The 24,295-nt window shown below is 44.7% G+C and overlaps 2 protein-coding genes across 8 annotated transcripts in view; one reads left to right on the plus strand and one right to left on the minus strand.

Moving 5' to 3' along the window:
- Positions 1-2,459: 2,459 nt before the first annotated feature.
- On the minus strand, positions 2,460-21,697 carry LOC105490641 (meiosis/spermiogenesis associated 1). Of its 4 annotated transcripts, none has more exons than XM_011756470.3 (3): positions 21,562-21,697; positions 8,846-9,012; positions 2,460-2,808 (listed from the first exon to the last, which is right to left on the minus strand). In XM_011756470.3, exons 2-3 carry the CDS (start codon positions 8,981-8,983, stop codon positions 2,680-2,682), a joined length of 267 nt encoding a protein of 88 aa, XP_011754772.1. In that variant the 5' UTR covers positions 8,984-9,012; positions 21,562-21,697; the 3' UTR covers positions 2,460-2,679. The 4 variants fall into 4 exon arrangements, with proteins under 4 accessions (XP_011754772.1, XP_011754771.1, XP_011754773.1 ...); XM_011756469.3 differs by lacking the exon at positions 21,562-21,697 and adding an exon at positions 16,343-16,517; XM_011756471.3 differs by lacking the exon at positions 21,562-21,697 and adding an exon at positions 16,210-16,342.
- A 62-nt stretch (positions 21,698-21,759) lies between these two features.
- The window catches only part of LOC105490652 (DNA cross-link repair 1C), a 64,517-nt gene continuing 61,981 nt past the window's right edge, over positions 21,760-24,295 (plus strand). For all 4 annotated transcript variants that reach the window (XR_011608245.1, XM_071070456.1, XM_071070458.1 and 1 more), the window contains exon 1: positions 21,760-21,963. Coding sequence is in view for 3 of the 4 variants with exons in the window: in XM_071070456.1 (XP_070926557.1) it covers positions 21,855-21,963 (109 nt within the window). In the remaining variant the exon portion in view is untranslated. The remainder of the gene's footprint in view (positions 21,964-24,295) is intronic.

Here is a 24,295-nt window from a genome sequence, read left to right on the forward strand (position 1 = left end):
TCTTCAACAGTTGTTTCAGTGTCCGATACGTCTTTTCAACTTTTCCAGAACTTTGTGGGTGATAGACTGTATGCAGTTTCTATTTAATCTTTAACATATGTGTTAGTTGCTGTATTACTTCTGCCACAAAAGCTGGTCCTTTGTCCGAGTCTAAAGTTAGAGGCAGTTCAAATCTAGGAATAATGTTTTTAAATAATATCCTGGTTACTTCTGGTGCCTTTTCTGTCCTGGTGGGGAATGCCTCCACCTACCCTGAAAAGATGCAGACAAACACTAACATGTACCCATAGCCTCCAGCCCGAATCAGTTCGGTCAAGTCTACAAATAGGTTTTCACGTGGCACTGCTCCTGTTTCCTGAATTCCTGGGGGCCCGAGTAGGCCCTTGCCTTAGGTTATTCTGGGTATAAGTAACACATGCTCGCAGCCGGCTCCAGGCACTTAGGCGTGGCAGACAGAAATACCGCCCTACGAGAATTTCTAACGTTGTCTTCCCCATGTGTGTTCCTTGGTGACACTGCTTTATAAATCGGGGGCAATGGCTTCTGAAATGGCAAGCCTCCTATCTGAAAACTTCCACCAGCCTCCTTTTTGATGACTCCCGTTTCCCTGCGTGAACCACGCTTTCTCATTGGATGAGTAGTTAGGAGTCTCTGCAAGGGGAGGTTCTAATATGGGCATAGCATAAATCTCTTCCTTCTTTGTTATTTGTGCCCTTGCAGCCCTTTTTGCTTCCTTGTCTGCTTTTCTGTTTCCTGTAGCCTCATCACTTTCTCCCGTTTGATGTCCCTTACAGTGGATGATTGCTGCTTCCTTTGGCGCCTATACAGCCTCTAGGAGCGGCTCTATTTCCTTTTTGTTCTTTATTTCTTTTTCTTCAGTAGTTAACAGTCCTCTTTCTTTGCAAATAGCTTCATGAGCATGCAAGGTGGCAAAAGCATATCCTGAGTCAGTATAGATATCCACTGACTTTCCCTTTGCTAGAAGTAGCACTGTTGTGAGAGTTGTTAGTTCTGCCTTCTGCGCTTAGGTTCCTACCGGCAGGGGGCGAGCCTTGGCCACTGAGCTGAATGTGACTGCTGCATATCTGGCCTTTCTGATACCTTAGGATATGAAACTACTTCCATCAGTGAAATACTCTATGTCCAGGTCCTTTAGGGGCTGCTCTTTTAGGTCTTGCCAGCTTGAAAGTACTTCATCTACTGTTTCTACATGACAATGATACCATGGGGCACTCAACAGGGGCTTCCCATGCTCTGCATATTCTATGGGCAGCAGTGTGGCTGGATTTAGGGTGTACGCAGTCTCTAAGGTGATGTGTGGATTTTCACATAGGAGCCCTTGGTATCTCAGCATTCTAGGGTTAGAGAGCCAATGGTGTTCTCTCTGTTCCATCAAGGTGACAACTGTATGGGGCACCCGAATTATTAACTTCTGTCCAAAAGTGAGCTTGTTAGCATTCTCAGCTAACAGAGCAGTGGCAGCCAACGCCTTGAAACAGGGCAGCCATCCTGCGGCCACCAAGTCCAGTTGTTGGGACAGATATGTTACAGGTCGCTACCATGACACTAGCATTTGCACCAAGACTTCTGTGGCCATCCTCTTTCTTTCATGAACATACAGGTCAAAGGGCTTTGTCATGTCTGGCAGCCCTAGTGCTGGCGCCTGGATTAAGGCCTTCTTGCTTTTCTTGAAAGCCATATCCTGTTCTTTTTCCCAGAGGAGGAGCTCCTTTTCCCCTGCTTTCGAGGCCGCATATAAAGGTTTTGCTAGGAGCCAGTACTTGGGGATCCAGATGCGGCAGAAACCAGCAGACCATAGGAATTCCCAGACTTGCCGCCCTGTGTCTGGCAGAGGAATGCTACAGTCTCTTTTCACTCCTGCCTAAGCTAACCCGCCCTTGGGAGATGTAAAAGCCAAGATACCAGACTCCTTGGCTACAGATCTGTGCCTTTTCCTTAGATACTCTATAGCCAGCTTTCCACAGCCCTCAAAGGAGGCTCTTCATTCCTTGGATACATTCTTTTCTGATGGGTGTGGATAGCAATGAATTATCTATGAATTGCATTAAGACACATCTGTCACTAGGTGGCGTGAAAGCCTTTAAGTCTGAGGCTAGTGCTTCTTCAAAGATAGTTGGGGAGTTTTTAAATCCTTAGGGAAGTCTTAGTCCAGGTATACTGAGATGGGCCTCAGAGGCAAATGTCTCGGCTTACAGGGGCTAATCTGATGCAGAAGAATGCATCTTTAATGTCCAAGCATGTGAACCAAGCAGCACTAGCAGGTATTTGTCCCACCAGCAGCACTAGCAGGAATTTGTTTTATTGTTTGGTTTTTTTTTTCCTCATGCGCTTGAACCCGGGAGGCAAAGGTTGCAGTTAACCGAGATTGCACCCCTGCACTCCAGCCTGGGCAACAGAGTGAGACTCTGTCTCAAAACAAAACAAAATGGACAAAAAGAGCAGGACCAAGAAAGTACAACTTTAATGCATTTAAAGCCAGTTCTTAGAACAGGACAAGGTGATTAACAGATGCTAATTCTCATGGCTTTTGTGTTTCACAAAATAATAAACTGAAGATTGCATTTTGAATTATTTCGTAAAATGACAAACATTTACACGATGAAGAAGGAAATGATGAATTCTTAAAGTATAATTGACAAGTAATACAAAGAAGACAGGCTAGTAAGCATAAATTTTCACTTTGTGGACTTCCTTGTCATCACATTCCCTCTGTTTGTTGTAGTAATAGAACGTATTGTCCCTTCTCTGAAGTTTCTTCACATATCCTGTCTCTGGCCAACGATCTACCTGCACACCAAGAACCAGAGTGCAAATGTTACAGTGCAGGGCTGATTTTTATCTCATATTTTACTGTCAAATAGTTAAAAAGTATGACTTACACCAACAAAGTATAAGATTAGATTTTAAAATGCTTCAGCTTTTAAAGTATTATACTCACAAGACACATCTTACATTGCAGCCTTATGCTGTAAGATAACTAATTCAGGCCCAGTGCAGTAGCTCATGCCTGTAATCCCAGCACTTTGGGAGGCTGAGGCAGGTAGATCAATTGAGGTCAGGAGTTCAAGACCAATCTGGCCAACATGGTGAAACCTGTCTCTACTAAAAATACAAAAATTAGCCAGGCATGTTGGTAGGTGCCTACAATCCCAGCTACTCAGGGGGCTGAGGCAGGAGAATCGTTTGGACTCTGGAGGCAGAGGTTGCAGTGACCCTAGATGGTGCCACTGCACTCCAGCCTGGGCGACCCTGTCTCAAAAAACAACAACAACAAAAAGATGACTAATCCAGTGCTTTTCTCTAGAGCCCAATTTCTAGGTTTATTTCATTTTACTTTATTTTGGAGACAGAGTCTTGCTACATTGCCCAGGCTGGCCTTGAACTGCTGGAGTCAAGTGATCCTCCAAGCTCGGCCTCCCAAGTGCTGGAATTACAGGCCTGAGCCACTGCACCCAGCTTCAATTTATAGATTTAAATTTCAATACTGTGGCCAAGATAAGAGAAAACATTCAAAGTAATTGAAGGTTCATTTATCTTCTGTTTACAGAAGATTTCAAACATTCTAACTTCTAAAATTAATACCACAGGAAGAAATTAGGGGTAAGCCCAGGCTCCATTTTGAAAGCAGTGCCTGCTGATTGTTGATGACTACACAGTGAATAAAGCAAGCAAGTCAAGAACTATCCAAAGTTGTATATGCATTTCCTTCTGCCCCAATTTCAAGTTCACCTTGAAATCCATTTTTTTTTTTTTTTGGAAACAGGGTCTCACTCTTGTCTCCCAGGCTGGAGTGCAGTGGTGCAATCATAGCTAACTACAGCCTCAACCTCCTGGGCTCAGGGGATCCTCCAGCCTCTGCCTCCTGAGTAGTTAGAACTACAGCTTTGCACTATTATGCCCAGATAAGTTTTCTATTTTTTTTTTTTGTAGAGACAGGGTGTCACTATGTTGCCCAGGCTGGTCTCAAACTCCTAGCCTCAAGCAATCCTCCCACCTTGGCCTCCCAAAGTGTCAAAAATCTTTTTAAATTTCTCCTACCATTCTTTACTATTATTATTATTATTATTATTATTATTATTATTATTATATGTTGCCCAGGTTGGTCTCAAACTCCTGGGCTCAAGTGATCCTCCTGTCTCAGCTTTCCAAAGTGTTGGGATTACAGGTGTGAGCCACTGTCCCCAGCCATCTCCTACCATTCCTTCTTGTATACCATATTGGATTGCGTACTCTATCATTTGGCTTGGTCTAATTTGGAGATCTGTCTCCCCACTTCCTCTTCAATGTCATCCTTTTCTGGGGAGGTTAATGTATTTTGCTACTGTCAAATATGTTCCTTTCAGATTTCGTGAGATGCACTTGATCATGACCAAAACCTCATTATCTGGGTTGTAGAAAACCAAATCCCGCTCTTCAACACCGTCTATACAGGCAGCCCTGCACCTTCACTCCAAATCCCGCTCTTCAACACTGTCTATACAGGCAGCCCTGCACCTTCACTCCAAATCCCGCTCTTCAACACCATCTGTGCAGGCAGCCCTGCACCTTCACTCCAAATCCCGCTCTTCAACACCGTCTGTGCAGGCAGCCCTGCACCTTCACTCCAAATCCCGCTCTTCAACACCGTCTGTGCAGGCAGCCCTGCACCTTTTCTGTTCCCCATGAATAAATCTCAGCTTTCAGTAGGAAAAGGAGATGAATATACCATCTGTGTCCACAAGTCTTTTATTTTCTAATAACACATCTTCATGTTTTGTGTCATTTCATTTACTTATGAATTACCGAGAATAGGTAACAGCGTATCTGAGAAGCCTTGGCAGGCCCTCTGACATACATTACAGAACACCAGCAGTCCTTTTCACCACTGAGGCCAGGCCTGCCTGTGTGGCTTCCAATACCTTTGGCAGGGAAAGGAGGTGTTCTCAAGACTCCATTACAGCCCTCTTCCCCCCGGTGCCAGGAGCAGATTCTCTGAAAACCGTCTGATCCAGTGAGAAAACAATACAACCATTGCCTCTTCTGAACATCTGGAGCTAAGCTACTTTATATGAGATAATCCTTAGGACAGCTAGGTTGGTCCTATGCTTGTTGACTTCTAGACATTTTTCCTTTTGATGCCCCTTGGCATCTCTGAACTTTTTCTTCTTCTTGACTTTCAACTTGATCATTTTCATTTGATCTGGGAAACCTTCTTAACTGTGGTGAAATGGAATGAGATCCTCAAGTTCAAGGACTTTCTCCTCAGGAGGGAAGGTCAGCAAGCACTTTACCACCAGGCAACAAAAAACTTCTCTCAAACCCTCAAACCACTGCACACTAGGAGAAACATCCCACCCAAAGCAAGCCTTCAGCCACCATCCTATCAATCCCTAAAGACCCACTGCAAATATCTCTGGGGACATGAAGCCCTCTCTGAGGATTGTCCCTGGAAGGAAGTGATTTTGCTTTCCTCTAAACCCCTGTGCTTCTTTTTGTTAAGGCACATATACTTTGATTTGTGTAAGGTTTTATTGTTCTTGTTACTTATTTCAGACTCTAAGATGATGAGATTAGTAAAAGTTATAATTTACTAACACTTGTTCCTTCAGTCAACAATTTTTTTTGTGGGGGAGTCTCACTCTGTCGCCCAGGCTGGAGTGCGGTGGCATGATCTCAGCTTACTGCAACCTCTGCCTCCCAGGTTCAAGTGATTCTCCTGTCTCAGCCTCCCTAGTAGCTGGGATTACAGGTGTGCACCACTATGCCCAGCTAATTTTTTGTATTTTTTAGTAGAGACAGGGTTTCATCATGTTGGCCAGGCTGGTCTCTAACTCCTGACTGCAGGTGATCTGCCCGCCTCCGCCTCCCAAAGTGCTGGGATTACAGGCGTGAGCCACTGTGCCCGGCCCAACAAATTATGAGCACTATAACGTCAGGCACTTCAAACATGTGATTACATTTAATTCTTGTGACAATTTTCTTTTCTTTCTTTCTTTTTTTTTTTTTTTTTTGAGACAGGGTCCTGCTCTCTCACCCAGGCTGGTGGGCTGGTGTGCAGTGATGTGATCACAGCTCACTGCAGCCTCCATCTCCTGCACTCAAGCAGTCCTCCTGCCTGAGCCTCCCAGTAGCTGGGACTACAGAGACACTCCACCATGCCTGGCTAATTAAAAAATTTTTTTGTAGAGATGGGGTCTGTGTTGCCCAGGTTGGTCTCGAAATCCTGGCCTCAAGCAGTCCTTCAGCCTCAGCCTCCCAAAGCACTGAGCTTAGAGGCGTAAGCCACCAAACCTGGCCACCTATGAGTCTGAGGCCTGTATATCTTTAGGGGCATCCCAATCTTAAGGCAGGGTATGAAGCTTATTTATTTATTTATTTATTGAGACAGAGTTTCACTCTTGTTGCCCAGGCTGGAGTGCAATGGTGTGATCTCAGCTCACTACAACCTACACCTCCTGGTTTCAAGCAATTCTCCTGCCTCAGCCTCCCGAGTAGCTAGGATTACAGGCATGCACCACCACGCCTCGCTAATTTTGTATTTTTAGTAGAGATAGGGTTTCTCCATGTTGGTCAGGTTGGTCTAAAACTCCCAACCCCAGATGATCCACCTGCCTCGGCCTCCCAAAGTGCTGGGATTACAGGTGTGAGCCACCATGCCCGGCCCAAAGCTTATTTTAAACAGCATAACAATGATAATGCTTCTGTTTTATCTATTTAAAGGTCTTAGATAATACAGTAATGAAAATTATCGTTGGCAATGGGGATAGAATATAATGGTTGAGAAGACAGATATATGGAAGGCACAGTAATCAATCTTCACTTGATCAGTATTTTGAATTTTATTGTTAACCCCAATAATGTCTGCTAAATTAATGTCTATTAAAGAGGCAATAACATTTTAATTCTGTATTGCCTCCATTCTTTTTCCTATGTACTTTTTAATTTTTAATTTAATTAATTAATTAATTTATTTGAGATGGAATCTCGCTTTGTTGCCCAGGCTGGAGTGCAATGGTGTGATCTTGGCTCACTGCAACCTCCACCTCCCAGGCTGAAGTGATTCTCCTGCCTCAGCCTCCTGAGTAGCTGGGACTACACGTGCCTGCCACCATGCCCAGCTAATTTTTGCATTTTTAGTAGAGATGGGGTTTTACCATGTTGACCAGGCTGGTCTCGAACTCCTGACCTCAAGTGATCTGCCTACCTCAGCCTCCCAAAGTGCTGGGATTTCAGGTGTGAGCCACCGTTCCCAGCTTCCTATGTACTTTTAAAGGAATTTTTAAGTACAGGTCAAAGAATAGAATAAAAGAAAAGGAAACAAGAGCTTATAGTGATTTGCAAAACCTACACACTAGTCTCTGAAAAATGATGAGTTAGTAAAAAATAATGAAAAATAAACTAAGTTAATAAACACTGTTATAATCCCAAATCTAAAAATTAAAATATATTTATTAATACTATGTCATATTTTACAATACAGTTGACCCTTGACCAACGCAAGTTTGAACTTGGGGAGTCCATTTATACATGGATTTTTTCAAAAAATGTTGAAATTTTTTTTGAGATTTGCAATGATTAGAAAAATTTTGCAAACCACACAGACTAGAAATATAAAAAAAAATTAAGAAAAAGGTTTGTCATTAATGCATAAAATATATTAAGATATTAGCGCATTTCTGGGTTGATCAATTGTTTACCATATGGGCAAGTCCTTCTGTTAACACTAGGTTACTAGTAGTTGTTCTGGGGAGTCAAAACTTATACACACATTTTTGACAGCATGAAGCACTGAACCCCCTAGTCCCTGTGTTGTTCAGGGGTGAACTGAATTTGTAAACAACATGTCTCTTAAGAGTCACTTGAACCCGGGAGGCGGAGGTTGCAGTGAGCCAAGATTGCGCCAGTGCACTCCAGCCTGGGAGAAAAAAAAAAAGTGTCTTAGTAGTCAACAGAATAAATAAGAAGAACCAGACAGTATAAACGGGAGCCAAATCCAGACTTTGGTCTAGCCTTCGCAAAGGAAAGCTAGATCTCTACTCTCTCAGAAAAGTCTGGGATATACTACCAAAGTCACCAGTTGTTTCAACACTTTTGTTTATAAGGTATAATCACCACAAACAAACAAACAAACAAACAAAACAATTTTAATCTCTTTCTAATTCATGGTTAAAATAAAAAGTAAAAGGAGGGAAATAATAGTTATCCCACAAACTGATTATCTGATAATAAAATCACCTGAGTGAGGAAAAAAGATTCTTTTTTTGTGGTCTACCATAAAAGATTCATTTAGCAGAGCACAGTTGCTCAATAAAACATAGAAAATTCTGAATGTGCCCAGCTGAATGACCACCTCTTCCCTCACTCTGCCTGCAAATCATTCTTCTGGGCCTCTCCCCCTCAATAAGATGAGAAAGTCTGGCTGGGTGTCATGGCTATTGCCTGTAATCCCAGCACTCTGGGAGGTTGAAGTGCGTGGATCACTTGAAGTCAGGAGTTCAAGACTAGCCTGGCCAACATGGCAAAATCCTGTCTCTACAAAAATACAAAAATTAGCCAGGCGTGATGGTGCACACCTGTGATCCCAGCTACTTGGCTGAGGCAGGAGAATCCCTTGAACCTCAGAGGTGGAGTGAGTGGAGATTGCGTCACTGCACTCCAGCCTGGGTGACAGAATGAGACTCTGTCTCAAAAAATAGAATAAAATAAAATAAAAGAAAATAAAAATAAATAAAATGAGAGAGTTGGAGTAGAATTCCCTTCAGTTATTCTCTGGTTGTTCATAAAATACTTTTCAGCATCTGAGAAACGCACTTCTAGTTGAGGTTTGTAGAGGCATAAATCTTACCACAGAAACTTGTTTCACTTGTTTATATTCGGTTTCATCCCGATATCCCGCTTGTTGAAATCTGTACAGATTTTCTATCTCTTCTGACCATTTTTTGGCACGACTTATTGATTTTGGTTTTACGTCAGAACTAGCCATGGTTACAGAGGCCTTATTACCAAGAATATCTGAAAGATGTTAAAACAACATTAATAGATAATGTAATAATGACAATTTTGAAATTCCCTTTAAGAATAAACAAAACTACCACTTAAAAATTATACTTAGAGTTGAGAATCCCATTAAATATATTAGTTTTTAAACACACAATTCCAAGATTAAGAAGGATTCATGTTCTATTTTGTGGGGATAAATCTGTAACAAACAAACAAAAAACCCCAAGTACCTGAAAGATACATAAAAGTCTATTTATTTCTTTATCAATAAAATTACAGTCAGAGTTAGAGTTACGGAGTGATGTTTTAAAAGCTGTATACAAATATTGGAGTTCCAGGTAATAGTTTGCACATTTCTGAAAACATGCTCAATAGATTGTCAAAATATCCACCACCATTCCATTTACCTATGTTCAAAACTGCATCTCTCTCTCTCTCTCTTAATACGGGAATGTAAGATCCATCTTCTCACTCTCTTCCCTTTCTTGTTTCGGGGAGGGAATGGCTTATTCTTTTTTTTTTTTTTTTTTTTTTTGAGACGGAGTCTCGCTCTGATGCCCAGGCTGGAGTGCAGTGGCCTGATCTCGGCTCACTGCAAGCTCCGCCTCCCGGGTTCACACCATTCTCCTGCCTCAGCCTCCCAAGTAGCTAGGACTACAGGCATCCGCCACCGTGCCCGGGTAATTTTTTGTATTTTTAGTAAAGACAGGGTTTCACCGTGTTAGCCAGGTTGGTCTCGATCTCCTGACCTTGTGACCTGCTCCGCCTCGGCCTCCCAAAGTGCTCGGATTACAGGCGTGAGCCACCGAGCCCTGCCATACCTGATTTTTTGATGAACCAATGTGAGAAGATGGACTAACACAGATTCCATGCACACCGTGTGGCTGTCGTGGTACTGAGATCATGGATTTAAAAACAGTGTAGGAGGTCACTAATAGTCTTGGAAAGTCAGATATATGATTTTAGTTCATGTAATCATCTATTCACCAAATTTCCATAGCAAGTTTTTCAAAGGCATAATTTTGTACTTGTCTTCTCAGCTACTTATTTTATTAACAAAATATATCAGTCATTTAACTGAAATAAAGTGTCCAGAATTTTCACTATGATTCCTTGAATCCATTCTTCTATTAAAATATATTTCTATTGGCTGAAACACTAAAATTAAAGTCAGATCCTGTAAATAAATTAATATTTTTTGAATTTTTTTCAGTCACAATGACAAATGCTCATTATGTTAAAAAGGTCAAGAAATACATTAAAGTATAACAAGGAAAGTCTGGACATGGTGGCTCAGGCCTGTAATCCTAGCACTTTGGGAGACTGAGGTCAGGAGACCTGAGGTCAGGAGTTCAAGACCAGCCTGGCCAACATGGTGAAACCCTGTCTCTACTAAAAATGCAAAATTAGCCAGGCGTGGTGGCACATGCCTGTAATCTCAGCTACTTGGGAGGCTGAGTCAGGAGAATCGCTTGAACCTGGGAGGTGGAGGTTGCAGTGAGCTGAGATCATACCATTGCACTCCAGCCTGGGCAACATGAGCGAAACTCCTTCTCAAAAAAGAAAAAAAAAATTAACTGGGCGTGGTGGAAGCTGCCTGCAATCCTTGCTACTTGGGAGGCTAAGGTTTGAGAATTGCTTGAAACCCAGGAGGTGGAGGTTGCAGGGAGCCAATACTGCTCCATTGCACTCCAGCCTGGGTAACAGACTGAGACTCTGGCTCAAAAAAAAAAAAAAAAAAAGCATATATATATATAAAGGAAAAGTCAAAATAAGCATCACATCAGTTAGAAATATCCATCCTTCATACTGGGTAAAAATTATGCTAAATATATGATGAATTAACATAGACTTGAAAGTTTTATTTAAAAAGATCTTATAATAAATGCTTTTACAGGACATAAATTTAGCTTTACTTGGATTTAATAGGTGAAAAACAGGGAATGGAAATAAAATGGACAGACTTGCTGAATTTCAGACATATATTTCTTCAGTATGAAAGATGTAGCCTAAATGTTCCCTTAGTGGTTAGTAAAAAAAAGATAATGAAGACTGTTAGGAGGCTAAGTCACAAGTACAAATGGACTCTTTTCTATGAAAAATAAGAAAGTTGGTCTAATGCTCTTCCTATTTAGATTTGTGTTGAATTACTTAACATTCTAAAGATTATAGTGTTTACGTTGTTTTTTGTTTTTGTTTTTGTTTTTTTGAGACATAGTCTCGCTCTGTCACCAGGCTATAGTGCAGTGGCGTGAACTCTGTTCACTGCATCCTTCGCCTCCCAGGTTCAAGTGATTCTCCTGCCTTAGCCTCCTGAGTAGCTGGGACTACAGGCACGCACCACCATGCCCAGCTGATTTTTGTATTTTTATTAGATGAGGTTTCACCCTTTTGGCCAGGATGGTCTCGATCTCTTGACCTCGTGATCCACCCACCTCGGCCTCCCAAAATGCTGGGATTACAGGCATGAGCCACCGCGCTGGGCCCACTGCATTCTGAAATCATAATTCCCAGAGTTGTTTGAACTTAGCTCCAGATTTAAATGAATCTAAATGAAGGCATGAGTCACACAGTTCTTACCCTGATAAAAGAAATTATTTCAGTAGCATTAGTATTGCTGTTTGCATTTTTTCCAATGTGCATACCAACATGTACATTGATCAGATCAAAGAAAATCAGAGTTTTGTCAGTGTGTTGACTTCTTAAAAACTTTTGATCTTTAGTTATTGACTTAGGCTCAGACCCATGTTGCATTTTAAGGCAATTCTTTTTTTTTTTTTGAAATGGGGTCTCACTGCATTGCCCAGGCTGGAGTGCAGTGGTGTCATCTTGGCTCACTGTGGCCTCCTGAGTTCAAGCGATTCTGCTGCCTCAGCCTCCTGAGTAGCTGGGACTACAGATGCGTACCACCCCACCCAGCTAATTTATATATATATATTTTTTTCTTTTTTCTTTTTCTTTTTTTTTTTTCTTTTGAGACGTTATCTCGCTCCGTTGCCCAGGCTGGAGTGCAGTGGTGTGATTTCGGCTCACTGCAAGTTCCACCTCCCAGGTTCACACCATTCTCCTGCCTCAGCCTCCCGAGTAGCTGGAACTACAGGTGCCCACTACCATGCCTGGCTAATTTTTTGTATTTTTAGTAGAGATGGGGTTTCACCGTCTTAACCAGGATGGTCTTGATCTCCTGACTTCATGATCCGCCCACCTTGGCCTCTCAAAGTGCTGGGATTACAGGCATGAGCCATCACACCTGGCCACATTTTTATATTTTTAGTAGAGATGCGTTTCACCATGTTTTGCAGGCTGGTCTCGAACTCCTGGCTTCAAGTGATTCGTGTACCTCGGCCTCCCACAGTGCTGCAATTACAGGCGTAAGCCACCACACCGGGTTCAGTTTTATAGTGTTATACGAATTTATGTAAAATTTGGAACACTTGGCAAAACAATAAATAAGCCATGCTTCAGTGAAACCTTTGTCCTTTAATGCCATTCATTCTAGTGGGAAGTTTGCTACTCCACTGTTGCACAATATACTAGCAATACACCAGCTATGACAAAGAGGTGAGTTGGACATGTGATACAGCCCAAGAATCCATTCATATATATAATATGATATATTACACAGCAATATAGATATGTTACACAGGAAAAAGGTTCTAAGAAATATTAAAGAAAAAAGTTAGGCCAGGCATGGTGGCTCACCCCTGTAATCCTAGCGTTTTGGGAGGCTGAGGTGGGTGCATCACCTGAGGTCGGAAGTTCGAGACCACCTTGACCAACATGGAGAAACCCCATCTCTACGAAAAATACAAAATTAGCTGGGTGTGGTAGCGCATGCCTGTAATCCCAGCTAATCAGGAGGCTGAGGTAGGAGAATTGCTTGAACCTGGGAGGCAGAGGTTGCAGAGAGCCCAGATCGTGCCATTGCACTCCAGCAACAAAAGTGAAACTCTATCTAAAAAAACTCTGTCTAAAAAAGAAAAAAGTTAGTGAACTCACTGTATTACAATACTTTCAGGACAGGAACAGACTGGCTCACGCCTGTAATCCCAGCACTCTGGGAGGCCGAGGTGGGTGGATCACAAGGTCAGGAGTTCAAGACCAGCCTCGCCAATATGGTGAAACCCCGTGTCTACTAAAAATAATTAGCTGAGCATGGTAGGTAGCGGGCATCTGTAGTACCAGCTACTGGGGAGGCTGAGGCAGAAAACTGCTTGAACCCAGGAGGTGGAGGTTGCAGTGAGCCGAGATGGTGCCACTGCACTCCAGCCTGGGTGACAAAGCGAGACTCTGTCTGAAAAACAAATAAATAAATAAAAACAAAAACCCTTTCAAAATTAGTCATATTTTTATATGAATTTAGTGACTGTATTACTTACAGGACTTTTACAGATGAAGCACATGCAGTGATACAATCTGAATCTTTGTCTTATCCAGGCCCTTTTTGCTTTAGGCTTGACTTTTTGCTCATATTCATTCAAAACATATTTTCTTGAATGCCATCTATGTAACCTTTTGTCACTTTCAGCTCAGAAAATTACAGCAACTATACATAAAAATGCTACATTTAATAGATGAGCAGAAAATATGCTGTATTCAATTGGACTGTGGGGAAAATCACCACTTTTCTCAGTAGAAATAGACATCTTCCAGTTATTATTAAGCATTTCAAAATTTTATTTTCCCAAAATACTTAGAGAATATGAATGTAAATTTCACCATAATAGGAACTCTAGTGACTACCGTAACTATGCTATATAAGTGGTGGTGGTGGAAATTCTTTTTTTTTTTCTTTTTGGCCTTTCATTTTATTAAAAACACAAAATGAAACTAAAATTAGGAAAGATCAACTTACAATTCCTTGATAGATTTTTCAGTAATTCTATAGGAAATTCAGTGGCGGTACTAATTCTGCTGGCACTCAGCACCTGCAGACTGAGTGGTTTCTTTACTGGCAGTTGTGCCAAAAAAAGAATTGATAAAAAATACATTCAATGGCTGGATGCAGTGGCTCACACCTGTAACCCCAGCTCTTTCTGAGACCGAGGAGGGAGAATCATTTGAGTCCAAGAGTTCAAGACCAGCCTGGGCAACATAGGGAGACCCTGTCTCTACAAAAAATAAAATTAGCTGGGTGTGGTGTCCCATGCCTGTAGTCTCAGCTGTTGGGGACGCTAAGGTGGGTGGATTGTTTGAGCCCCCAAGGTTGAGGCCACAGTCAGCTGTGATGGAGTCACTGCACTTCAGCCTGGGAGACGAGTGAGACCCTGCCTCAAGAAAAAAATAATTTAAAATTAAATAAAAATAAACATTTGGGCCAGGCGCGGAGGCTCACGCCTGTAATCCCAGCATTTTGGGAAGCCGAGGCAGCTGGATCACCTGAGGTCAGGAGTTCGAGACCAGCCTGGCCAACGTGGTGAAACCCCGTCTCGGGGCTGGACACGGTGGCTGACGCCTGTAATCCCAACACTTTGGGAGGCCGAGGTGGGCGGATCATGAGGTCAGGAGATCGAGTCCATCCTGGCTAACATGGTGAAACCCCGTCTCTACTAAAAAAAAAAAAAAAAAAAAATTAGCGGGGCGTGGTGGTGGTCCCCTGTAGTCCCAGCTACTCCAGAGGCTGAGGCAGGAGAATGATGTGAACCTGGGAGACGGAGCTTGCAGTGAGCCGAGATCACGCCACTGCACTCCAGCCTGGGCAACAGAGCAAGGCTCCATCTCAAATAAATAAATAAAATACAAATACATTTGATGTCTAAAATACCAAGTTGTATCTCCACAAAAAGGAAACAGCAATGCCTGAGTTTCTGGTTTGTAAAACTGAATTACATGAAACAGAGTTTATATGCATATGGATGGTCCCACAGAAAGGTTCAATTCGCATCTCCACTTTACCATGGTGCACAAGCAATATGCATTCAGTAGAAAGTGTAATTCGAGTACCCATACAACCATTCTGTTTTCCATTTAGAATGCAGTATTCAGTAAGTTACATGACATAGTCAACACTTTATTATAAAATAGCCTTTGTGTTAGACGATGTTGCCCAACTGCAGGCAAGGTAAGTGTTCTGAGGACGTTTAAGTTTGGCTAGGTGCATTAAATGCATTTTCGACCTACCATGGGTTTACTGGGACATAACCCCATGGTTCAATAGAGGAGCATGTTATGTTCTTTATTATTTTTTTGAGACTGAGTTTTGCTCTTGTTGCCCAGGCTGGAGTGCAATGGGGCAATCTTGGCTCAATGCAACCTCTGCCTCCCGAGTTAAAGCGATTCTCCTGCCTCAGCCTCCCCTCTAGCTGAGATTTCAGGTATGCGCCACCACGCCCGTCTAATTTTTTTGTATTTTTAGTAGAGACGGGGTTTTTCCATGTTGGTCAGGCTAGTCTCGAACTCCTGACCTTAGGTGACCCGCCTGCGTCAGCCTCCCAAAGTGCTGGGATTACAGGCGTGAGCCACCACGCCCGGCCTCGAGCTTGTTATTTTAAAAACCCACCATCTGAAATCCCTGACAATCTAAAGTTGTAACAGAAGCTTCTGATGTAGCCAGCCACCCAAATTCCTTTTTCACTTCCCTTCCACTCTGAAAAGTGCGTTTACTTTTAGTAGTATTAAAACTTCAAGAGCATCAGCCTCCCTTATAGTCCGTTTTTTTTTCTCCTGTTAGGTTTCTGTTTCTAAAAGGCAGCAGGAGTAGCCCTGTAATCAGCAAGTAACCTTAGGCAAGGCCATGAACACGCCTCGGCCTGTTTCCTTAACTGAAAGAGAAGCATTAGACGGTCTCTAAGGTCCTGGAACTCCCGTCCGCTGTCGCTGGGCGTTCATTTGAAAGACAAAAGCGGTTCCCAAAGCACGCCTGGCGGTCGCTGCTCCGGGAGTGCAACCTGCATATGTGCAGCACAAAGCCGCTCCCTTCCGGCCCCCACAGCTAACCTGCAGTCCCCATCCCTCCAACTTCCTTTCTGCCATAAATTACTCAATGTGTGGGAGGTGAAATCTGCCTGAAGAAGGCTAGGATGGACAAAGCACAGTATTCCAAAATTTAGGGTCCAAATCAGAACCCTCGGAGTCGCGGCTCCTAAAGCCAATGGGGTCCGGGGCAGCCCAGAAACTTCCGGGAGAACCGGACTCTGAGATTCTGGAACGGCCAAATAGTGACCCGCTTCCCTGAAAAACACGGAAGACACATGAAAACCACGGGATCACCTGGGCAAACCTCAAGAGACACTAGAGAACTGCGGGGCGGAGAAGGCGAAGCAAGGACTTCCGGGGTGGGGCTACGGCCAGGGCGCAGGGGTTGGCGGGCATGGTCCCCGCCTCCAGCGACGCATCCACCCACCCCTGGGTCCGGCTCTCCGGTTATCCTCGCTCCGCCGAGCTGGAGAGGCCGGGGGCGCCCGGGAGCTCACAGGCGGGCGTGGCGGTGCTCGCGTTCTCTATTCGGGATCCTAGGGCAGGGCCAGCGAGAGGCCAAGCGTTGTGGCCTCTGTGACCCTCGCGTCTCTTAGTAACGCGGTGGAGCTGCAGGAGTTCCCGGCTCCTTCAGGCCCCGCCCAGCTCGCTCAGGCCCCGCCCCCGGGAATAGGCTTTTATGCGCACGCGCGAGGGCTGGAGCGGGTGCAGGCCTAGCTCACTGTGCCAACGTAGGTCTCACGTAGGATCGCTGCCAGGGGTTACCCCTGAGCAGATACGGAGGGCGAAATGCGTTACTTTCTGCTCCTTGAATCCCAGATACAATTCCCTATGAAAGCTAATCACAGCATGGAGACTACTGCCGTTTGTAGTTCCTGATAGTAGATATCTCCTATCCATTTGCCGGGAATGAACCAATCCAGAGAGTGGCCATAGTGCCTGACAATCAGTAAACCTACAATAAATGGTATCTATGGCTTTAATTATTTTTTCTAGCATTACCTATTACTATATTACAGTACTATTTTAGCGAAAAGTAATCAGATTCAAGATACATGTTTTTGTTTTTGTTTTGAGACGAGTCTCGCTCTGTCCCCCAGGCTGGAGTGCAGTGGCGCGATCTCGGCTCATTGCAAGCTCCACCTCCCGAGTTTACGCCATTCTCCTGCCTCAGCCTCCCGAGTAGCTGGGACTACAGGCACCTGCCACCACGCCCGGCTAATTTTTTGTATTTTTAGTAGAGACGGGGTTTCACCGTGTTAGCCAGGATGGTCTCCATCTCCTGACCTCGTGATCCGCCCGCCTTGGCCTCCCAAAGTGCTGGGATTACAGGCCTGAGCCACAGCGCCCCGCCAAGATACATGTTTTGAAGGTAGAGCCATCAGGACTTGTAAAATTGCTGAATGAAAGAAAGGAGCAGCTGTGTGCTGGAGCCAGCTCATTAGAGCTCTGGAGACTCAGTAAGTAAATTTTTAGGAATTTTTTTGAGCCAGTTGTTAAATACAAGCCATGAGCTGGAATCAGTGAAGATGACAAGGGCCTCGGGCACCTGCCCAAAACAAAACAAAAACAAAAACACAAGCCATATTACAAATTAAATTATGTAAACTTCTAAATAAATGAGTCATACTAAGACAAAGGCAATACTTAGTAAAACTAAAAAAACTACTTACAACTACCAAATTTATCTCTTCAGCCCGTCCTTCTCTGAACTTTAGATCTGCATATCAATGTATATTCAACATCCACTTGGTTGTCCAAAACAACCTCTCGAAACACCTCCCTGTCAAAACAAAAGCCCTGCTCCTTCTCCATGTCTTTCAGTAGATGAGGCCTAGAGCCCTCTCTTTCCATATCCATCAGTGCAACCTGCTGGCTTTATAGCTTCTACTCAAGACATCATCATTTTTCTCTTTTCTGGTAATTACAACCATTCCCAACAGCTCTCTGTGCCCCCTCTATAGTCTGTTGTCAACACAACAGTCAATGCAGTCCATTTAAAACCTAAGTCAAGGCCGGGCGCGGTGGCTCACGCCTGTAATCCCAGCACTTTGGAAGGCTGAGGTGGGTGGATCACAAGGTCAGGCGTTTGAGACCAGCCTGGCCAATATGGTGCAACCCCGCCTCTACTAAAAATACAAAAGAACTAGCTGGGAGTGGTGTCGCGTGCCTGTAGTCCCAGCAACTTGGGAGGCCGAGGCAGGAGAATCGCTTGAACCCAGAAGGTGGAGGTGGCAGTGAGCAGAGACTACATCACTGCACTCCAGGCTGGGCATAGAGGGAGACTCCATCTCAAACAAAACAAAACAAAACAAAAAAACCTAAGTCAAATTATGTCAGTCCTCTGCTCACAGCCTTGCAATGGCTTCCCGTCTTATGGAGAGTGAAAACCAGAGGCTATACAGGGTGAGCAAAGTCCTGCAAGATTTGCTGCCAACAACCTCCCTCCTTCCTCTGTAGCCCTGGATCATTCTGCTGCAGCCACACTGGCCTAACAGTGCCTAGCACACAGTAGGTGCTAAAGGGATATATTTTGAAGGAGTATATTTCATCACTGCCCCTCCAATGGTGTGGAGGCAGCATGGCATGGCGGCTAGCAGTGTGTTGTCAGAGACCACAGTGTCTAAACGTGTGGTGGCCTTCTTGGATTTAAATCTGAGCTCTACTTACTAGCAACATGACCCTGGACGAGCTACTTAACCTCCGTTTCCTCAACTGGCAAATGAGGACAGAAAGTGTACCTGCCTGATGGACAGGTAGGATATGAGGATGAAATAATAAGTATAAAACACTGATAACATCTGGAACTACACAAATGGTAGATGGTAAATACTTCCATTAGAATGTACACTCCCACGTCCACAGGAATTTTTGTCTGCTTTTTTATTTATTTATTTTGAGACCTGTCTCTTTTGTCATCCAGGCTGGAGTGCAGTGGCGCCATCTTGGTTCGCTGCAACCTCTGTCTCCGGGTTCAAGTGATTTTTGTGCCTCAGCTCCCAAGTAGCTGTTATTGTAGGCACACCACCACACCCGCCTACATTTTTTTGCATCTTTAGTAGAGATGGGGTTTTGTCATGTTGGTCTTGAACTCCTGGCCTCAAGTGATCCGCCTGCCTTGGCCTCCCAAAGTGCTGAGATTACAGGCAGGAGCCACCAGGATGGGCCACATTGTTTGTCTACTTTGCTCACTACTGTATCTTTAGTGTCTAGAACAGTGTCTGATACACAGTATATGGTCAGTGAATGATTTGCTGAATGAATTAAGCCTCACCATCACATTTCCTGCAGTATTGCAGCAGCTTCCTACCTGAATTCCTGCCCCAGACTTTCTGAGTGTTGTGGTTTTTTAAATTTATTTTTTATTTTTATTTTTTAATTTTAATTTTTTTTAGATGGAGTTTCGCTCTTGTTGTCCAGGCTGGAGTGCAATGGTGCAATCTTGGCTCACTGCAACCTCCGCCTCCTGGGTGCAAGCGATTCTCCTGCGTCAGCCTCCTGAGTAGCTGGAATTACAGGCCCCCGCCACCTGTAATTAGCCTGGCTAATTTTTTTATTTTTAGTAGAGACGGGGGTTTTCCCATGTTGGTCAGGCTGGTCTCGAACTCCTGACCTCGGGTGATCCGCTTGCGTTGGTCTCCCAAAGTGTTGGGATTACAGGCATGAGCCACCACGCCAGCCCTGAGTTTATTTTTAGACTTGAATCCAGTGGTTCTCAAACTTTAGGATCCACTAGAATCACCTAGAGGGTGTGTTAAACTGTAAACTGCCAGGCCCCACTCTCCAAGAGTTTCTGATTCGCTAGGTATGGTCTGGGCTATGCTTACCTATCTTGCTTATTTTCTATCCTGTCTTTCCCTTTGTCGTGACTCTATTTCCCTTTGTTTGTACTGTATCCATTGTGGAAAGAGGAGGAGATAAATAAGTGAGCAGATAAATAAGATCACGAGCATTATCTTAACCTGCCTTTCCTGGAGCTCCACCACGAGATTCTTCAGACACTAGACTCAGCAGAATTTGTTGTTAGGTCTCCATAATCCTGCCAGGGCAGTTGTTCCCATGTGTTCTAAGACAAACCATCAAAGTTGTTGCCAGTAGTATACTAGCAGGATATTTTACCTAAATTAGTGATTATGTTGTGTATACCTTTCCATGTCACCCCTCCTCCCCCTCCTCAAGATTTCATGGGAATCTGTTTTTGAATAGAACTCTGAGTATCATGACTACAGGAACAAACTGACATTAAGGATGTCATTCTGTTTTGTTTTTTGAGAGAGAGTCTCTGTTGCCCAGGCTGGAGTGCACTGCCGTGATCTAGCCTTACTGCAAACTCCGCCTCCCAGGTTCAAGTGATTATCCTGCCTTGGCCTCCCGAGTAGCTGGAATTACAGACATGTGCCACCATGCCTGGCCGATTTTTTTTCTTTTTAGTAGATATGGGGTTTCACCATGTTGTCCAGGCTGGTCTTGAACTACTGACTTTGGTGATCTGCCCACCTCAGCTTTCCAAAGTGCTGGGATTACAGGCATGAGCCACTGTGCTGGGCTGGAATGGCATTCTGATTCCTGACTTCCCTGATCAGAAATCTTTGTTCCTGGATTTATTCTCATGTTACTTTGCATCTCTGTGGAAGCATTTATTTGCCGTATTCTGCAAACATGTTGTCCCCAGATAGATTCAATGCTACCCGAAGGTTTGTCACCATGCTGTGCACAAAGCGGGACTTCAAGTGTTATGGAGGCCCGGAAGGCCGGGTACAGTGGCTGACGCCTGTAACCCAGCACTTTGGGAGGCCGACGTGAGCGGATCGCATGAGGCCAGGAACTCGAGACCGGCCTGGTCAACGTGGTGAAACGCCGTCTCTGCTAAAAATACAAAAACGAGCCAGGCGTGGTGGCGCATGCCTGTAGTCCCAGCTACTCTGGAGGCTGAGGCAGAAGAATCGCCTGAACCCAGGAAGCAGAGGTTGCAGTGAGCCGAGATGGCACCACTGCACTCCAGCCTGGGCGATAGAACTAGACCCCAACTCAATAAATACATAAAATAAAGTAAAAGTGTTCTGGGTTGTTTGTGTTTAATTATACTAAGGAGATTTGATAGGAAGGAGCATAATAAATGTCATGGTGATTATTTGGTGAATTTTAATACAGTACTTTAACAAACATTTTCATAAAGTTGCTTTGGTTGTTAAATTTTAGACCTTTCCTCCCATCTTTTTTTTTTTTTTTTAATACATCATTCTAACTTCCTAAAAGTATAGCTCAAAAAGGTGGGGGACCAGGGCAGAGGCCAGCAGCGAAGACATTATTCGGATCTTATTTGCCCCAAGACCACACAGAGATGACTTCCTCAGTTTGTAGATTATAAAAACGGAAGAGGGAATCAATAGTTACTGAATCTACCATGAGTCAGTTACAAACTTTTTCATACAATCCTCACGGTTATCCCACAAGGTTAGAAATTGGGAACAGAAAAGAGAGGGGAACTGAGTTCGGATTTCAGGCCAGCAGTAGACAAGCAGGAAGCGGAAGGAAGAATGATTTCTAAGCGCAGCTCCGCAGCCTAGTCGGCTGGGGCTACCTGCGCTGGGAGTTCCGATTTCCCTTCCCGCGACTGCACCTGCACAGACACGGGCAACGCCTTACCAGAGCAACACCTGTGTTTCTTTGGCAGGAATAAGCCTTGCACTGGGCGGGGTCACGGCCCACCGCATGCTGCGTAGCGCGGGTGATTTAAAACCCGGCAGCCGGCGCCTGGGACCCGACCGGATGCTCCTTGGCGTCGCCCCGGGCCTCCGGACTCCTCTGATTGGACGTGGCTGCGTTCGGCCGCCCAATGGCGAGGCGGCGCGCGGCTTCCCGGAAGTGGCAGCGCGGTCTGGGCTGGCCTGGGTTTCAGCTGCAGTTTTGGGGTCTGGGACGTTGGGATCGGCGGCGATATGAGTTCCTTCGAGGGGCAGATGGCCGAGTATCCAACTATCTCCATAGACCGTTTCGACAGGGAGAACCTTAGGGCCCGCGCCTACTTCCTGTCCCACTGCCACAAGGGTGAGTGAGCGCTGCGCGTCGCCTGTTCCTGGGGCGCTGGGGGCTGGAGAGAGGACAGGAGGGGGCCGGTCCTGGAGCAAGGAGCTGCAGCCTGTGGGAGACCAGCGAGGGGGCGGCCAGCACACACCTTGTCCCAGTCGGGCTCTTCAGCCTCTCAAAGGCTTCATCTATTTTTGGATCTGGTCAACGAGGCGTAACGGCGCCTGCCAGTTGCGCCCCGGGCCGGCTTGGTCAAGCGCTGCTAGTAGGTTCTCTTGGTAGCTCTGCTGGTGGCCGATGGTCAGAGATTGGCGAGGGTTAGTTCTTCCCCCAGAGCCTCGCTACCGTGTATGAAGAAAACAAGTTTCAGATCCATTTGAGCACACCCTCAAACATTGGTCAGCAAGCGGGCTGACTCACACACACACACAACTGTGAAACAATCCGCCTGATAGCTCCACGAAGTGCAAACTCCCTGGCCTTTGGATGTTCTGTCCGCATCCACTACGAACGCTTCGTTCTGGGTTAGGAAGGAGGGATGTTTCCCTTCTAAATGGTATCAGGCAACCAGAAAAGCTACTATGATTTCACAGCTGGATCCTTTCACAGCTGGACCGATTTAGGGATTAAGGTTAGAGTGTCGCTGTTAATGATATAAGCTCGAGGCTAGATACGCCAGGCAGAGATTGGAGCTAATTTCCAGAGTTTAAATACCGCTAATTTCACAACCATTGTTCATTTTCACTTCTGTTGCTCTAATAAGTGACTTACCAGTGAAAACAGTTTTAATACTTATTGTGCCAATTAGCTCAGCCATTAGTGTTAATTGGAGAAAATGATAAACGGAATCATTGGAGTTGCTGCCTTCTGCTGTGTGGCCTTGCAGAGTGCTGGAGCAGGAAGCTCCCACGACCCTGTGGAGTCAATCAGTGTAACAAACCTATCTACACATGCGCAGTGGGAAAGGGTTTTAAAGTAAATTACAGGTATCCAAGTACAGCCTTTCCTCACAGGGTTGGTGGGAAGGCCAGCTATATTGTCTTGGGTGTGGAATCAATCACTTGGACTATAAATTGTTGAAGTTACTGCTTCTGGGAAATGTCTCTGCTTTTTTTCCCACAAAGCCACTAGTGATTTCTGCTTAATGAGGAAAATCTGGACCTTTTCTCATGCGTTGCCATATTAGCATCATGCACCTCTTTGAGCGTCTCTTTCTTCTTCCTTTTTTTTTTTGTGACAGGGTCTCCCTTTGTCGCCCAGGCTGGAGGACAGTGGCACATGCTCTCTGCTCAAGTAGCTGGAACTACTGGAGTGAGCCACCATGCCTGGCTAATGTTTGTATTTTTATTATTATTACTTTGAGATGGAGTCTCTGTCGCCAGGCTGGAGTGCAGTGGCGTCATCTCCGTTCACTGCAACCTCTGCCTCCTGGGTTCAAGTGATTCTTGTGCCTCAGCCTCCCAAGTAGCTGGAATTACAGGCACGCACCACCACACCCAGCTAATTTTTGTATTTTTAGTAGAGATGGCGTTTCACCATGTTGGCCTGGCTGGTCTCGAACTTCTGGCCTCAGGTAGATCCACCCACCTCAGCCTCCCAAAGTGTTATGATTACAGGTGTGAGCCACTGTGCCTGACACATTTCTGGTTTTGTTTTTCATTGAGAATCTACTGCTGGACGAGGATGTGCCTATTTCTGCTTTTTGTGTAGAGTCGCACTGGAGTCTCTGAACTCAAAATGGGCTAGCCAGGATTAAAGTATACTTCAGAAACTTGCACTTTGTGTTTAGGACTACTGAGTTTGGAGAAATAATGCATCTAAAGGAATTTGTGAAATCATCACTCTAAGTTTGTGCATTAAGGAAGAAATGGACTCTTCCCTACAGTTGAACAGTCTATAACAACTTTTTCTGTTCTGTAACCACATGTGGATCTGCTTACTCAACCAGGACATAAACTCATCAAGGGCAAAAACTCAACTTCCGCTTTTGGAGGTTTCTCACGTTGCCTTCTGTTGGCTTTTAACCTTTTTGAGACACAGCCTTCTTTGATTGATATGGACTATCTCCACAAAATTCCTGTGTTGAAGCCCTAACCCCCAAAGTGACTGTATTTGGGGCTGGCTTTTAGGAGGAAAATAAATTTAAGTGAGGTCATACCGTGGTGTCCTACTCTGATAGGATTAGTGCCCTTACAAGAGGAGGAAGAGAGAGGGTGCTCTGTCCTCATACATCCATGCCAAGGAAAGCCATGTGAGTGCACAGTGAGAAGGCAGCTGTCTGTAAGTTTGGAAAAGTGCCCTCCCCAGAAACCAAATTGCCCCGCACCTTGATCTTGGACTTCCCAGCTTCCTG

The sequence above is a fragment of the Macaca nemestrina genome, chromosome 9 (assembly GCF_043159975.1).
Source record: "Macaca nemestrina isolate mMacNem1 chromosome 9, mMacNem.hap1, whole genome shotgun sequence".
NCBI lineage: Eukaryota > Metazoa > Chordata > Mammalia > Primates > Cercopithecidae > Macaca > Macaca nemestrina.

Coding starts and splice junctions, on each gene's coding strand:
- LOC105490641 (XM_011756470.3), bottom strand. CDS start 8,983: ATGGCTAGTTCTGACGTAAAACCAAAATCAATAAGTCGTGCCAAAAAA. Junction 2,809..8,845: donor AAGTGAAACAAGTTTCTGTG/GTAAGATTTATG, acceptor CTTGGTGTGCAG/GTAGATCGTTGGCCAGAGAC.